Below are 17,898 nucleotides of genomic sequence, written 5' to 3'. Positions count from 1 at the left end.
GTTCATTAAAATCAGTCACTAGATTCTTTTGTTTTTATTCTTCTCTGGGACCACCACAGCTCCAGCAATGAAGTAAAATCCAGCCTCTGCCTCGTCTCCACCAAGCAAGGCACTTGAAGTGAGAGCGTAGACATTCTCCTGCAGGTGGCCACTCGCGGAGACGTCCTCCAAATGAAAGCTTCCTTCACGGCCGCTTCAGCACCACAGGCCCTGGACAGCTCCCCGCCAGCCTCATGGCAGAGGCCAATAGCGTTCTACCTAACGCATCGCGGGGCTGCCGAGGTGGTTACATACGACACAAGTGAAGTCGGCGTGAGCTTCTGCCTCACTGAGACACTCCCTTCCCCACCCAGTGCTACTTCTCCAGCGCTCCCTGAGGGCAACGCTTCACTCCGCTCTTTCCGGTCCCGAGTGATCCTCTGCAGGCAGCTCCGATCTCGAGCAATTCTCTGCTGGCAGCCATGGCCGATCCGAGGGAGCGGCAGTCTGAGAAAAAGGAGGAGGAACTTCCCACTTACTTTGCTGCGCTCGGCACTGGCAGCCCCAAGCCCCGGCAGAAGTACGGAGGCATGTTTTGCAACGTGGAGGACGCCTTTGAAAACAAGACGCTGGACTTTGAATCTCTCTGCGGTGGGAAGCGAGGGAGCCAAAAGCTGAGACAGGGAGATCTCAGCCAGCTTTCCAGCGGATCTGATGGGCAGGGCGAAGGCAGCAGCGGGAGCAGAAGTACCCCTGTCCTCATAGCAGCGTGGCCACTGCCGCCTTGTCCACCTTCAGAGGAAGGAGCAGTGAGATTGCCCAATGGCTTTAATCAGGTAACGGGGCTGGGAAGATGCTAGGGATGGTCATTGGAAGAAGAAAGCCGTGAGGCAAAAGTTCAGTGTTTCACTATGCTTTCACCCAGCTATGCTTCCTCTGTCCCCCCGCCTCACCAGTTTCAATGTTGCATTTAATAATATTTGAATTTTTAAAGCAAATCTGAAAGGGAAGGGCCAGTCTTATGACAGGGCAAGAGAAGCATTTCACATCTAGGTCTTCTGTAAGCCAGGAGTGCAGTCACTTTGGTGCTGGATAGTGCGGGGGCAGCACCTCTGACGACATAGCAAAGCCTTGGTATTGCTTTCCTCCACCTGGTGCCCTTCCAACATTTAGGGTTTCAGTTCCCCTCAGCCTCCACCAGCATGGCCAAGTATCCAGGAATCTTGGGAATTGTAATTCAAAGCATCTGGAGTGTACCAGGTGGGGGGAGGCGGCCTGCCAGGCTACTGAGGTTACAGGAGATAATCATGAGCCAGCTGCATCAACTAAAATTGAAAGTAAGATGGCCCTGTCTTCTTCTCTCACTCTGAAAATCAACTGATTTCAGAGAATCTAAAACAGTCCCATAAATGGAAACCAAGTGGCTTTTTAAAAATTCTGGTCTACTATTGTCCATTGGAATGGCGGGATTGGCATGCAAATTTTCTATTAATCCTTTGCCCAACCTTGTCTCTTTTGATGGAATACTGAAGCCACCATGCACATCTCACAGGCAGAGTGGGTGTCAATAGTCATGTTGTTTTGCAAAGCAAATTAGAAACACCATGGGACACCAAGGATCCATGGTCTGCCTATATCCTTATTTCACTATTCTTCTTTTTGCTTATAATCTACAGCTTTATTTATTTATTTTATCTAAGTCTGTTGGCAGGAAAAACAGCAATGTGTCTTATGTACCTTAAAGACTTAGACAGTTTAAGGGCAAACTTATTACTTATTATGCTGGGAATAGTAGGCCATTTTTCTGTCTGTGTCCTTGCTGTAAGAAAAACTTTGCTGCATAAAAGTCCATTTTACCAGATGCATGAAGTGTTTTCCAAAGTTTGCAAGTGTGTGTCTAGACACACAGTCTTGTTTGGTTTGCGGGGATGGTGTATGTAAACAGTTAAATTCATTAAAGCACAGCAAAACTTCATATGCATGAACAGGTGGATTGCACCTATATTCCATCTAGGCAATAGGCCAGTATTGTGTCTTTCAAAAAGGTCACTCAGACATTTTCAAGAAGCCCACAAGCAGGGTATGGAGACAGGCAACTGACCTTCCCTTTTGTTTAGTCCTACTTTCTGGTACTCTCAGCCATGCTAAACCAGACTGAACCATTTCTATCCAGGCTGAATATGGAAGACCCATCTAGCAGTCAGAATAGAAATGTAATGAATAAAAAATAAAAATAAAATGGCTCGAACTGTAAATAGAATCTACCTACTGCATCCTTATCTGGTTTAGCCATTTAAATTCATACCATCCCTATACGGTGCAGTAGAGATGCACCACTATTAACAATTACACACTTTCTGTGATATGCTACCTCGGGAAGGGATGCCTAAGGTGTTGATCCAGGTGACGAGGACCTCGTGATTAGATCCTAGGCAAATCTCCAGGTTTATTTGAAGGGAGAGCCTGAGATGGGCTGTACTGAGCTGCCCCTCCTCCTTGCCGTCCCCCACCATGAATTTTACTGGACAATAATGCAGATGGACTCATAAGCTGCACTGACTTGGAGGGAAGCAAAGCCTCATTAAATAAAGTGGGCCTTCCACTTGGAAAACAAACGTGCACCTGGGAAAACAAACGTGCACCTGATCGGGTGTCGTTCGTGTCATCGAATATATCCCTTCATCGTTACTTGTCTCTTGTGCTTCTGGGGTCCAACCTACCGGGAAGTCTCTTATTCAGAAAAAAAAGTTTCACTTCCAAGAAGATCTACTTCATGTGTTAGTCCAAGAGCAATATTGAGATTTGGACCCAAAATGGAGAGAGGAGGAGAGAACCTTGAGATCCGGCGGAGTGCATTCCCCGAAAGCAAGCACAAAAGACCCCCTCGGTTTCCGGTCTTGTGTCTGAACCAGAAGCAGCCACGCCGGCGGCACTTGGTGAGGCCGCGGCGGCCACATGTCCTTTGTTGGCACGCCAGGGAAGGCGCAGGCTTTTGTTGGGCAGGGGAGTGGCTTGCCGTCGAGGCCCGCCCGGCTCTGGGGAGCCGTCTGCCTGTCTGGGGCCCTGTCTGCTGCTGGTTGCAGCACGGAGGTGGAATGCTAATCAGGCAGCTGCTCGGCGTGGCAGCTGCGGGCTGGCAGGGCAGGGGGAGCCACCGAGCCGTTCTCTCGCTTTCTTCCTCTCCCTCCGTCCGTCCGTCCCTCCCTCCGCGGCAGAACAATCCACCAGCGCGGGAGGCGCGCACGCACTCGCCGCGGCACACGGCGCAGAGTCCTTCGCAAGGGCCAGCTGCTGCTTCCCCGCCGGGAGCCCTGCACAGCCGCTGCCTGATCCAGAAAGGACACCTTTCTTCTGCCGCCCCGCTGTTCCCACGCAGCTTACCCCGGTAGGACAGGCCTGGGAGAAGATGTCGTACCAAGGCAAGAAGAACATTCCTCGGATAACGGTGAGTCGTCCTAGGCGCAGGCGGGAGACATGCCACGACGCTGCTTCTGGGTTCCAAAAAGCCGAGCTGGACTCCTATGGCTTTCTGGGTAGCCCAAGTGGCTGGGGGTAAGCAGAGAACCGGAGCGAGAGGGGAGTTCTGGCCCAGCCGGGCTGGGTCAGATGATGAGTCTTTGCACCGAGGTGAATCCAGGGATGCTTTGTGCCCAGACAACGGCGGGGACACCGTGGTTTCGGCGCGCTGTATAAAGGATGGATGGAGCTGTTCAGTCCTGGTGGGCTGGGAGAGTAGGGGAAGCGGAGGCTGCAGACAAGGGCAGACGGAGTGATTCCGCCGTTGAGAGATGCTTGTGTGCTTCCGCCAGCCACGGCCGGGGACTGGCTGCAGGCGGTGGGGCGGGAATTCCTTCCTTCCTTCTCCTTTCTTCATCTGGCGCACGACGGCCGCGCTACCAGGAGACCTCTAAGTGTTTCGTCTTGCGGAGTCAAGCCCATGTCTCCCCCTAGCCGGGCAGTCCCCCCACCAGAAATAGCTGCCTGCTCCTGGGCATGCCTTCGTAGAGCAACCCGGATTACCGTAACTCTTGTTTATCTGGAAAGCCTTTCACCTTCTGTAAGCACAGCAGGAAAGTTGCTGGGGAAGCCACGAACTGCTTTGCAACCCAAATCAACTTCCAAAGCGAATCTAAAACAATAACTTTCCCTAGAACAACATACCTTTGTTTCTTTTGAAGTGACTACTCTTATTCCCCTCTTTATCTGGTTCTAACCCTCTCCTCCCACTCATTTCTTTTTCAAGAATTTTCCTGCACAGATACTTGAACAGGTTTGTTTATGATTCCCTATCACCCTTAAAAATATAGATATTTTCTATTGTAGAATTTCTACAGAATGTTATATTGTTCGACTTCAGGAAAACACTGGGCATGTGTGCAGGCCATGGATAAACAATGTTGAATAAGAGAAGAGGAAATCCTGTTTATCTTATATAAGCAAATCTACATCTCCCACCTCTATTAGAAATTCTGAGGTTTGATTTGATTTTTTAAAGAGCAGAGAGTTTAATTTTAGCTTGCAATGGCACTGAGAATATTTCTCACTATCAGCCACACGAAAGACAATCAGTGCAGGCTATTGAGATGTACGCACAATAGATATGGTTGTACAAAGTGCACCTTGCCTGGCACGTCTAAAGTGAACAGGGGCTGTATAATTCAGTCTTGACATAGAAACATGGAAAGAAACATGGAAAGAAACACTGGAGGAAGAATGGAAAGGTATTCTGAGTGAGAGGGCTTTTGTTTTTGCTGCTGAAGGCTCTCTGGTGATTAAATGCATTCTTTTGTTGAGGATAACCAAGCTTGAACTCAGAAGGGGTTAATCAGCATTTTATCCTCAGGCTCTTTGTAAAGAGGGTGACAACAAGCCTCTGTTCACCTCTTCATTGTTCAAAGTCAGATCACCCATATTACCTGTAACCAAGGCTCTGCTGTTCAAAGGGAATCCCTACAATTGAAACCTACAGAGTGCAAATTCGGATAACTCACCAGATGTCTGCATCAACCATGTTTTTCAACATGACTTATGGGCTACAATTGTAGACACACTTGGGATTAAGGCCCACTGAACTCAGGCCAGGATCACACTTGTAAGAATTGCAGTGGATTCAGCTTAATTCTAGAATATTTAGGGGAAAAAATCAATGTAGTGCAGCGGCCTCTTTCTGTCATTCATGCTTAGTATGTCCCATAGTTTCTTCTTCAAATTCCCCATGAGTGAGAAGTGTAGCACACAGAAAATCGTCAAGCAGGTAACTAAAGTTGTTCACATCAGTTGGACACAGTCTATGTCAGCATGCAGCCATGCGTATTTCAACTTATAAAAAACCATCACATTTCACAATTATTTTGACATTACTGATGTGCAAAAATAAATCTATGCAATCCTGTTCACACTCATGTTGCAGTAAGCCCCTCTGCTCTTAGTACTTCTGTGTGTACTGTTTGTGCTGTTAGTAACATTGTATGACATATGTTTGACTTTATATGTTACTTCTCAGTCCAGCCATTTCAAAGGGAGGCAGGTGCTTATGTATAAACACATTTTCCCCTAGATTGGATCCATATTCATACCTAGAATAGACCCACTGACATAAATTGGACCTGAGTTAGCCATGTCTAATTTAGGTCCCATTAAGGCTGAATCTAACCCACAATAACTTTTCTTTGTGAATTAAATGAACATGTAGATCTAATTGATCAAGCCCCACAAATGCAGTGCACTCATCGGAATCTAAGGAACTGTGAAACTTGTTCAGTAACCCTAGTTCTCAAACAGTTGTCCCAGTGCTGCATGGTAAAGTGTTTTCAAACTGACAAGGAGTCCAAATATTTCACTGTTCTAATGCAAGTCCCTAGTGTGACCCCTAAGTAGCTTTTTGGAAGATGGCCATTATAGTGGATGAACCTCTAATGCCACATGAGTTCTATATGACTGGATTTCGAGTATGCATCAGCATAACACTTAACTTGGCTCATAAACAATTATTCTAACAGTCTGACCTGTAAACTCTCAGATGTTTCAGTGGAAGAGGTAGGGAAATCTTTCCTTGTCATCCATCCCATTGCAAATTCTTATCCAGTCATGTTAGATTATGTGTGGGCAGCCTGTGGCTGCATGTGATCACCCCTGGACTTTTCAGTGGTTCTACACTGTTCCCATCATAATTTAGAAAAATAGAAAAACAGAAACAGAGCGAGTCAGAAGGGGTCTCCCAGGCTATCTAGTCTGACCTCTGGCACCAGCCGGCTCTGCTCACGACATGCCCACCATGTGCACGTCCAGCCTATCCTTGAACACCCGCACCGATGGGGCCTCAACGACCTCTTGTGGAAGCCCATTCCACACCTTCAGGGTCCTGACTGTCAGGAAGTGCTTCCTGGCATCCAAATGGAACCGTGGTTCCCTGAGCTTTGCTCCGTTGGAGCATGTCCTGCCTTCCTCTGCAGGGGAGAACAGGTCTCTACCCATCTCCATGTGACATCCCCTCACATACCTGTATGTCGCCAACATATCCCCTCTGAGTCTCCTCCAGGCTGAAGAGATCCAGTTCCCTCAGTTTCGCCTCATACCCCATCCCCTGCAAACCGACCACCAATCTTGTGGCCCTACGCTGCGCTGACTCCAACCTGGCTATATCCTTTCTGTAATGAGGGGCCCAAAACTGAACACAATGCTCCAATTGCGGGCGCACCAGAGTCGTGTAGAGTGGTAGTAATACCTCTCTTGATCTAGAAGCCACACTTCTGGCTATGCAACCAAGGGTGGCATTCGCCCTCTTGACCACTGCATCACACTGCTGACTCATGTTAAGGCTGCAGTCAACCAGTACCCCGAGGTCCCTTTCACAAGTGCTGCTCTCCAACCACTTGTCACCTAACCTGTACCTATGACACCTATTCCTATGACCCAAGTGCAAGACCTTGCACTTATCCACATGGAACACCAGATTTGATGGTGCACCACTAAATTCACGTCCAGAATTCTGCAGTTCATTGTCAAGAAAAAGTAGTCTGTTTTTCAGAGCAAAAGTGTGGTGGCAGAGGCCCATTTTGACCCAATTGGTCATATAGCCAATTTCCTCCCCAGGCCCCTCCCCTCCCCTGCTGAATTTCAGCAGCAAATTACACTTCTAGATTTTAAGAGCAGGCTATTTATCTTATTGCCCCTCCTGCACTGCCAAATTTTTGTGACTTGGTGGGTGGTAGTGATGCAGCCACTTGGCAAGGGAGTGTGACTCTGTGTGCAATGGTTTGGATGGATTTTGTTGTATCCACTCTCATTCAGTACTAGTGCATTTTTCCCGCAAAAGCAAGCACAATGTATACAAAGGATTTCTTTAGAGACGAGCTTTGAGAAAATGGCTTATTCTCTCACTGACTGACATGTGAGGACTCTTTAAAAGCCTTCATTATTTGGCAGTGAGTGGGCCAGAGTGAACAAAACCTTGAAGCATGGACTGAAAAGGCACAAAATAAAAGCCAGCTTACTGCTTCTGGAATCACATGGTTGCTATGGAGAAGGACTGCTATCCAGACAGAGTTGTTTACATAAGTGCTCACTCAGGAGTCCTCCAGGGTGTGGTGATCAATTCAGGAGGTCAGCAAACCTTTTAATCCTGATACTGGATGAAGCCTCCTCCAGCCTTCAGCTACCTTGGAGTACAACTGCCAGCATTCTTGGTGACAGGAGGTGATGGGAGTTGAAACCCAAACTATCTGGAGGTCATTGGGTTAGGGAAGCCTACCCTGATGAAATAATCACATTGTGGTTTCCAAATGCAGATTTTAAAGCTACTATGCATTGTTCAGTTCAACACTGGTAAGAACAACAATGTTGTTTTTCAGGTTGTATGAGAAATCTGCAATGGATTTATATGAATTCAGATGTCTCTGAATCAAACATACAGATTGGTTTTTCACTTTCACATAAGAATTGTGCTAACTTACCTTAATGCAAGTGTGAATTAGCAGTATGAAATTCTGTTTTGTTATTGTTTTTTAATTTGATTCCAACAACAAGTGGATGAAAGAATGAAAAGCACATGATAGTTCACAGAACAGAGAATGGATTGTACAAAACCTGTAACTGGGTCATCCCATCCAAAGATTTGGAACATTTGTGAAAGTAGGACACATTTCCGTTAATAAAACTAAACCTCTAGGGGCCTCACTGGGACTTAGAAAGAGAATTTCTGCATACCCCAATTCCCCTTCCTGAACTTTGTGGAAGAAAGGAAGACCCAGATGTCAACACCTCTTTCAGACTTTCCTTCTTGGTACAGTTACAGTTTGCATAGGCCTGCAATAACTCTGTGCAACAGGGAATCCAGTTTTGCCCATGATCCACAAGATTATTTACGTTATTAAAAATTCTGTTCCAGTCACAAGTTGCTTATTGAACTATGCAAATAAAAATATTAAAAAATAAGGGTGTGATAGAAATCCTAGAAGTATCTCAACCAATAATATTCTGTTCTCCTTGAGGATGTGGCTTGATTGATTGCCTAATGTCTTTTGATGGTTATAGCTTCCTTTTCAGTTCAAGGGAAGTTTTTTCTGGGAAGGTGTATTCCAGTGGTAGGTGGGCAAATGTAGCAAATGCAGCAGAGTCAAAATAACAAAAAAGAGCATATTTTACTTTAAAACTCTTCCTGCCATAATAACTCCTTAGGAGAGGCATTTCAATCTTGTAACATGGGTGGGAGAAGGGCAGGGGGGTGTACAATCAACCAAACAAAAGCTGGATGCCGAAAAGGGAGTGGGGGGTCTGGTTAAGAGCATGGCCTTTTTAGGAGGGCTGATTTAGGTCACCTGGCAGGCTAGATTTAACTTTCAGCCTGAGGTTCTGAACTCCTGCCTTACAAAAATGATTTATTTGATTGTTTCAGTTCAACCAGAAAAAGAGCAGCACATCATCAAAGATTTTGCTGGCTGTGAAGATGCAGGCTTCAGAGAGGTGCATCCCATTGCCTTTGGGGAACTGATACACCATAGCTCGTCAAAGAAATAGAATGAAGACAGGAATCTGGGGTACCCAGGGTGGGGGAGGAAATTAAATGTATAGGCTAGAAATATGCCTTTATTTTCTCCCTCTTCTTAGCTAGGTGACTTCTGCAGTAATTGACAAGTCTGTTTCTGCTTCCTTAGCATCGCCATAGGAGTTCACAGATTCCTTGCAATTACTAACAGAGGTGAGCTCAAAAGTAGTCACCTTTCAACAAATTATAGATCTAATTCCTTGTAATATCTTTGGATCCCTCTTAATAGACTTACCCCACTGTGGAGTGGGGAAAGAAACACAGGAAAAGCAACATCAGAAACCTACAATGTCTAGTTTTGAAAGCAGAAATTTGTGAGATTTTACCCATCTTAATAAAGATTTGTCTATTCAGATTTAGAGGAGATCAACCCTGTCTTTAGAAGGCCAGATACTGAAGATGAAACTCAAATACTTTGGCCACCTAATGAGAAGGAAGGACTCCCTGGAGAAGAGCCTAATGCTGGGAACAATAGATGGCAAAAGAAGAAGGGGACGGCAGAGGATGAGGTGGCTAGATGGAGTCACTGAAGCAGTTGGTGTGAGCTTAAATGGGCTCTGGGGGATGGTGGAGGACAGGAAGGCCTGGAGGAATGTTGTCCATGGGGTCGTGATGGGTCGGACACAACTTTGCGACTAACAACAACAATTCAGATTTATATTTTGCAATAGAAATGAATAGAAGTAAGTTTGGCATGCATGTTCTCCATAATCCTCCCAGTTATAATTAGTCAGATAATGCCCCAGACCTGCTTTTGCCATATGAGTTTCATTGTTTTCTCTCTGTTTTTTAAAAACAAGCAAAAATTATTTTGGTTGCTCAGTACATTTTAAATTGAATTTGAGTATCTTAAACATACTGTGATTAGAAATCTCCTTGTGTTGGGTATTTCTCTATAACGTGTATATGTAGCAGTGATGTGCTCAAGTCTTTTACTCCAAGTCTTGAGTCCAGTCTCAAGTCTTGACTTTCAAGTCTGAGTCAAGTCTCCAGTCATTGCAAGATATTTTCTAGTTGAGCCTCCAGTCATTCCTCAAGTGTCAAGAGCCAACTTTAACAGAAAAAAGGGAAGCAGTGGTGGGCTATGAGTGTGGGGGTGGGAAAGTTGTAACTCCCCCTGAAGTTCCTATCTGCACTTGCAGTGGCTTAGCAGGATATATAGTAAACACCCACTTTTGAAGGCACCTCACCACCAACAGCAATTTATTTAGGTTGTTTTTGTTTGTTCTTCCCTTGGCACTTTCTCAAATTGGACGGAGGTAACTAGTGGGGTGCGACAGGGTTCAGTCCTGGGCCCAATGCTCCTCAACATCTTCATTAATGATATAGTTGAGGAAGTGAAAGGAAAGAGAGTCAGATTTGCAGATGATACAAAACTGGATGGAACAGCAAACACCCTAGAAGACAGGGTGATCTTGATAAACTTAAATGCTGGGCTGAAAGCAACAGAATGCGATTCAACAAGGACAAGTGCCAAGTCCTCCACCTAGGAAAAGGAAACCAAATGCATTGCTACAAGATGGGGAATATGTGGCTCAAAAAGAAAAGAAAAAAAGATCTTGGAGTAATGGTGGACAATAGGCTAAACATGAACCAACAATGTGATGCAGCTGCCAGAAGGGCAATGCTATTTTTGGATGCATTAACAGAAGTATTACTTCCAAACCATGAGAAGTTGTAGTTCCTCTGTACTCCTCACTAGTCAGACCTCATCTGGAATATGATGTCCAGTTCTGGGCACCAAGATTTAAGCAAGATGCGGAAAAATTAGAAAGCTTCCAGAGGAGGGCAACACAAATGTTCCAGGGTTTGGAAACACTGCTCAGGAGACACTGAGAGAACTGGGCATGTTTAGCCTTGAGAAGACTGAGGGAGGACATGACATCCCTCTATAAGTACCTCAAAGGCTGTCTCAAAGAGGAAGGCCAAGATCTTCTCTTGCCAGAGTATAGGGTGTGGAATAATCAATTCATGATGTGACAACCCAGATTCAGGCTGGACATCAGGAAATGCTTCCTCACTGTCAGAGCAATACAACAGTGGAACCAGCTGCCTAAAGGGGTGATGGGCTCTCCCACACTGGAGACATTCAAAAAGAAACTTGGCAGCCACCTGAGCGGGATGGTGTAACTTGGTGTTCTGCAACAGCAGGGAGTTGGACCTGAGGCAATGCATGGGAACAGAGCAGAGGCAGCAGGCAGGAGAAGGGCTGTTGTGCTTTCTGCCAAGGTGAGCAAAGTGCACCAGAAAGAGCTGAAGGCTTGCCCCTATATTGCAACCCACTCCCCCTACCTCCAGCCCCTTTCCCTCCCTCCCACTGCCTCTCTTGTGCTAAAAAGAAGAGTTAAAGCCTTGTCTTTCCCCTGTTGCAAACCCCTCCTCCTAATCCTGCCCTAATCCTTGAAATTCCTTCCCTACTACTCTCTCTGCTGTTTTCACATCTGCTTATCCTGCGACACAGTAAACCACTTGTCACAAAAAAAACAAGCAAACCCATAGACTGTGACTCAGTCATAAAAAGTGGAGAGATCCTGAGCCAAGTCACTCACTTGGTCCTTGGCAGGGATGCAATTTGAGTTGGACTTGTGAGCGAGACACTTGACTCAAGTCCCCAGCACTGATACGTGGCTTCTATATTGCATGAAGTACCTGATCCTGCCTAATCTTGGAAGCTAAGCAGAGTCAGGCCTGGTTGAAATCTTGATGTATGACTTAATGTTGTTAACCACCCAGAGAGCTATGAATACAGGCAATGGAGAACTATGATTAATAATAATATAGCATGCATCTATACATTGACCAAAAGTAGCCTTGGAATGAAAAATCTGCATGTCTCTTAGAAACATAGAATATAGAAACATAGAAAAAGAGTGAGTCACAAGGGGTCTCCTGGGCCATCTAGTCTGACCTCCAGCTTTTATAATGTCTTAGAAATCTTTTTGTTGCTTTTTTTTCCTATTAGAGCGACCGGCTACTCATTAAAGGAGGAAAGATTGTCAATGATGATCAGTCATTTTATGCAGATATCTATGTGGAGGATGGGTTGATCAAGTAAGTCCCTTAAGAATATTTTGTGGTAGAAATTTCATGTGTTTCAAACCTCTGTGTGCAATGCAATTTGAGTTATCATGTTTTGACCCACTTCAATAAAAGAAACAAAGACAAACATAAAGGAATAAAAAGCATTGGTCTTTTGTAATTGTGAGTTGTTGTGTTGTGTATTGTATTGTTTATTATACTGTTAATGGATTTTATCATGATGTAAGCCACCCAGAGAGACTATGGCTAGTGGGGTGGCATATAAATTGAATAAATAAATAATAACTAAATCTCAGTACAGATACTTATCTATGTGAAAAGGACACATGGGGCATAAGTACTCATCACAGTTAAGGACACATGGTGTGACTCCCATGCAAGCTTGCCTATCATCTTCCCCCACCCCATACCTGCTTCAAGTGACATCCAGTTTGAACACAGTCATGGAATCCCATTCAAGATTTGTTTGTTTTTGTTTTTCTCTTTATATTGCCACTTGAACCCAGTGTCTGCTTCTCAAAAGACACTTGGTTCATTTTCTGCATTCTGCAGGAAGCTCATAGTCAACACACAAACACTCCACCATTTCAATTCTCCTGAAGTTAAATGTATACCTTGTCTGAGTCCTAGAAAGTGGTATAAAGGAAGGTGTCTCCGAGCAAGTGCAAAATGGAAGATTCTAGAGCAAGTGTCATAGGTGCTCATTGCATAAGTCAATCCCCTCAAAAATGCACTCCCCTTTTTTCATTTTGTCCTTTGTAATTAATCACTCTAGCTAGAGAGAAGGAATGAAATGTGTGAGTTTGTTGTACCAATCTAGAATTACTGCTGAAGACACACAGGATCCAGACCAGCATGCTGAATGTCTGTAAGCCTTCTAAAAAGAGAGTTGCAAAATGTCCTTCTTCATGTCATTTCCAGGCAAATTGGGGAAAATCTTATTGTTCCTGGAGGTGTAAAAATAATTGATGCTTATGGCCAGCTGGTTATGCCAGGGGGAATAGATGTCCACACTCGACTGCATATGCCTTGGATGGGAATGACCCCTGCAGATGACTTTTATCAAGGCACAAGAGCAGCTCTTGCTGGAGGAACCACCATGATACGTACGTACTCTCCTTGGCAGGGACTGCATGCATCCTTTTGTTAACACAGAAGAATGTTTGTTGTAAAAGTTTTTAATTTTCCACAGCAAATCAGAATGCTGAGACTAAGCTTAGGAAAGCTTGGGCAAATTTTCATGGTGCATATCCAGGCTGAGAACATCCAGACTGAGTTCAGCACACAATCAAGTGGTCATGTGATAGTCTTATCACACACTCCGTTTGTGGAACCCGTTGCATGGACTCATCCACAAAACCACATCACTACATACCAGATATAACTGTGGTACCTTTAAGGTGCCATGGTATACAGCAGAGCTGCAGGTGATAAAGCAACTGGGAAGACAGCACAAGTGGAGGAAAACTGGGGCTGAACCCGATTGAACACGGGTAAAAGCTCGCTATCAAGCCTTCTCTGTGGTGGTGAAGGCAGCAAAAAAAAAGCTTTCTTCTCCACCAGCACTGCTTCCTCTGGATGCTCTCCCTTGGAGCTATTCTTGGAGCTATTCCAACATCATATATGTTTTGCGCCAGGTCAAAACATTTTAATTTTCATAGAATCATAGAATAGTTGGGTTGGAAGGGGCCATGAAGGCTATCAGGCCCAACCCCCTGATGTTGCAGGACACCACATTACACCATCCCACTCAGATGGCTGTCCAGTTTCTCTTTGAATGTCTCTAATGTGGGAAAGCCTACCACTTTTCTAGGCAGCTGCTTCCAGTATCCTATTGTTCTGACAGTAAGGAAGCATTTCCTGATGTCCAGCCTGAATCTGGGTTGTCGCAACTTGAATTGATTATTCCGTGTCATGCACTCTGGCATCAGCGAGAACAGATCTTGACCTTCCTCTATAAGCCTTTGAGGTACTTATAGAGGGATACCATGTCCCCCCTTAATCTTCTCTTCTCAAGGCTGAACATACCCAGTTCTCCCAGTCTCTCCTCATACAGCAGTGTTTCCAAACCCAGACTCATTTTTGATGCCCTCCGCTGGACACTTTCTAATTTTCTGCATCTTGCTTAAATCTTGGTGCCCAGAGCTGCACACAGTATTCCAGATGAGGTCTGACCAGTGAGGAGTATAGAGGAACCACAATTTCTCATGCTTTTGAAGTAATACTTCTGATAATGCATCCCAAAATAGCATTTCTCCCTTTGGCAGCTGCATCTCTTTGCTGGTTCATGTTTAGCCTACTGTCCACAATTACTCGATCTTTTTTTTTTCTTTTTCAGTTCTGTTGAGAGATGTATTCTCCATCTTGTATTGATGCATTTGGTTTCCTTTTCCTAGGTGGAGGACTTGGCACTTGTCCTTATTGAATCTCATTGTGTTGCTTTCAGCCCAGTGTTCAAGTTTATCAAGATCACCCTGTCTGTCATTCTGTCTTGCTATTCCACCCAGTTTTGTATCATCTGCAAATCTGACTCTCTTTCCTTGTACTTCCTCATCTAAATCATTAATTAAGATGTTGAAGAGCACTGGGCCCAGGACTGAACCCTGTGGCACCCCACTAGTTACCTCCATCTCATTTGAGAAGGTGTCATTGATGGTTCCAATTGGACTCTTTGGGTCCAATTCAGCAGCCAATTTTTGATCCACCTAAGAGTTTTTCTATCTAGTCCAGTTTTTGCTAATTTGCTTATCAGAATGTCAGGTGGCATTATGTCAAAATCTTTGCTAAAACCTAGGTGGATGATGTTCACAGTGTTCCCTTTGTCTATTTGGGAGGTTAATCTCAATCACAACATGAGATTAAATTAGTCTGACAGAATTTATTTTTGGTAAATCCATGCTGGCTTCTATTAAGCACTGCATTTTCTTCAAGACACAGCAGGATTTTTTAAATAATTTGCTTCAGAATTTTTCAGGGATTGACGTCAGACTAAGTGGTCTATAGTTCCCAGGTTCATCTTTTTTCCCTTTTTGAACATAGGTACGTTACCTCTTCCCCAGTCATCTGGCACTTCTCCTGTTTTCCTAGGTTTATCAAATATAATAACCAGTGCTTCTGATAAATTTGATATATTTATCAAATATAATAACCAGTGCTTCTGATAAATTTGATATATTTATCAAATATAATAACCAGTGCTCCATTACCTCTTTTATGATTCAGGGATGGAGATTTCAACTTGTTTATGTCATCCAAGTATTGCTGACCATTTGTCTGTCAATCTTGGGCTGTCACGTCTCACTTTTAGCTTGTACTTCCTCTTGATTGCAGATTTCCTTGTGGGAGAAGACTGAGGCAAAGTAGGAATTGAGCACCTCTGCCTTTTCCTTTTCATCTGTTATTACTCTTCTATCCATTTTAAGTAGCTGGACACCCTTCTCTTTCTCATGTCTTTTTTTCTGGATGCATCTGAAGAAGGCTTTCTTGTTGTGCTTAGCATCCCCTGCTATTCTCAGTTCGTTTCCTGCTTTAGCCTTTCTGATGCTATTCCTGCAACACCTTGCTAGTTGTTTATATTCTTCCTTCATGGCCTGACCCTGCTTCCATTTCCTGTACATGTTTTTTTTCTTTCAGGTTGTCACTTAACTTTTTGTGGAGCCACGTGGGCTTCCTCTGCTGTCTTCTACACTTTATTCTTGATGGAATTGTTTGTAGTTGTGCCTGGAGAATCTTCTTTTTCATGATTTCCCTCCCCTCATGGACAACTTTCCCCTTAAGGGTGTGCTGCCATAGTACTTCGCTTATCATTGTTTTGAGTTAGTTAAAGTTGGCTTTCTTGAAGTCCAGGGTTCATGTTTGGCTGCAGTCAACCTTTGTCTCCTTTATAATTGAGAATTCAAGTATTGCATGGTCACTTTCACCCAGAGTTCCCTTGGTTGTTATTTTGTCCACCAGGCCATCCTGTTAGTATTAAACTGAGGATAGCTGATCCTCTCATACCTTCTTTGATTTTCTACTGGAAAAAGTTGTCGGCAACACATGCCAGGAATCTCTTGGAGGAGCCATGCTTGGCAGAACTTGTTTCCCAGCATATATCAGGGAAATTGAAGTCCTCTATGATGATGGCATCATTCTTCTTGGACATGCTGGCAAGTTGCTTTTCGAAGGTTGTATCCTTGTCCTCTTTTGACTAAGCAGTCAGTAACAGACACCAATAACTATGTTTTTCATATTTTTTGTTTCCTTTAAATTAAGTTAGATGCTTTTGATGAGGCTACTAATTTCCTCTTCTTGTATTTCTGTCCAGATATATCTGACTCTTATGTATAGTGCAAATCCTTTTCATCCTTTCTATTTTCATGTATTCCTATTAAAATTGTAATTGCCCTCATGTACTATGAGCTCAAGTTTGAGGTGTTTGTTTCCCATACTCTGGGCATTGGTGTAGATACACTGAAGTTCATTCTTGCTGTGCCCTGGTTTTCTTCCTATGTTTTTTGAGGGACTGGTGTTGAGCCTTGCTTGAGGTTTTTTTTCTGTTGCAATATATAAGTCTTTGCCAGGTTATTTTCTCCGCATTTTAACTGTTGTTCATTTCATTTTTTTATTGGTGTTTGGTCCATGTGGAAAAGCTCTTATTATGTATCATCTTGTTCTTTGTTTGACTACATGCCTGCTGAATTTTATTGTCACATGGATATTATGACAGGTGAGTTTGTTTTAAATCTTTTTTATTGACTGCTATTTGGTATATTTTTAAGTATATTCTGTACACTATTCTGAGAGTACTGTGCTAATTGAATGATATAGAAATGCATCAAGTATATATATAAATAAAGGAATAAAACATAGAGGTGCTCATTTGGTTACATGAATTAGTCCATGATTAGTAGGCATGTATAAGTTCTTTTCATACATTCTTCACTACTAAGATCACCTGCCTAGTGTCCTTGGCAGCCAGTGTGCCAGCAGACACCAGTCTTGGTACCCATCAGAGTCCCTGCCTGTCCTCATTTTATTTGAGGATCTTTTCCTTAAGATTTTTGTTGTTTTAAAAAAGAGGAAGACTGACATGTTGTAAAGTAAAGGACTGCCCTCTAGCACGATCTTTATTTGGATTCAGGAGAGTGGTTTTGTGTTTTGGAGCTTAGAGGCCACCTCTGCCTTGTAGTTAGATCCATCATTTTATTCTCAACAGTTTGCCAGTTTAGCTGCAGTTTCGTAACTGGCCAACCTACCCTCCCAGAGCAGCCATTCTGTGAGTGGGCAACCCCTCAGGGAAGCCATTTTGTGAGTGTGCTCATGACATGACTTACAGAAACATCAAAAGAGAAGACAGAACTCTCAAGTGCCTATTACAGAGGCTTATTATGCCTGACATATGTTGGAAGATCATTTTTCTTCGGGGGGGGACTGAAATTGAAATTAAAGCCATAAAACATGGATGACATTTCTGTGTTAGTTAAAAACATAGAAACAGAGTGAGTCAGAAGGGGCCTCCCGGGCCACCTAATCTGACCTCTGGCACCAGCTGGCTCCGCTCACGACATGCCCACCATGTGCATGTCCAGCCTATCCTTGAACACCCGCACCGATGGGGCCTCAGTGACCTCTCGTGGAAGCCCATTCCACACCCTCAGGGTCCTGACTATCAGGAAGTGCTTCCTGGCATCCAAATGGAACCTTGGCTCCCTGAGCTTTGCTCCATTGGAGCGTGTCCTGCCTTCCTCTGCAGGGGAGAACAGGTCTCTACCCATCTCCATGTGACATCCCCTCACATACCTGTATGTCGCCAACATATCCCCTCTGAGTCTCCTCTTCAGCCTGGAGAAGAGGAG

General features: G+C 44.2%; 1 protein-coding gene across 2 annotated transcripts in view; it reads left to right on the top strand.

Annotated features, from left to right (window-relative positions):
* The first annotated feature begins 461 nt into the window (after positions 1–461).
* DPYSL4 (dihydropyrimidinase like 4) overlaps positions 462–17,898 on the top strand; it is a 50,433-nt gene continuing 32,996 nt past the window's right edge. Inside the window, exons 1-3 of one of the 2 annotated variants that reach the window (XM_044420026.1) lie at positions 462–815; positions 11,985–12,073; positions 12,983–13,167. In XM_044420026.1, coding sequence (XP_044275961.1) covers positions 462–815; positions 11,985–12,073; positions 12,983–13,167 — 628 coding nt within the window. Of the gene's footprint in view, positions 816–3,385; positions 3,425–11,984; positions 12,074–12,982; positions 13,168–17,898 lie in introns of those variants that run through there. The other variant, XM_044420027.1, reaches the window with a different exon arrangement.

This window comes from Varanus komodoensis, unplaced genomic scaffold (assembly GCF_004798865.1).
Source record: "Varanus komodoensis strain SLA01 unplaced genomic scaffold, ASM479886v1 scaffold11, whole genome shotgun sequence".
NCBI classification, from domain to species: Eukaryota; Metazoa; Chordata; class Lepidosauria; order Squamata; family Varanidae; genus Varanus; species Varanus komodoensis.
This window is presented reverse-complemented; position numbering and strand designations above follow the sequence as displayed.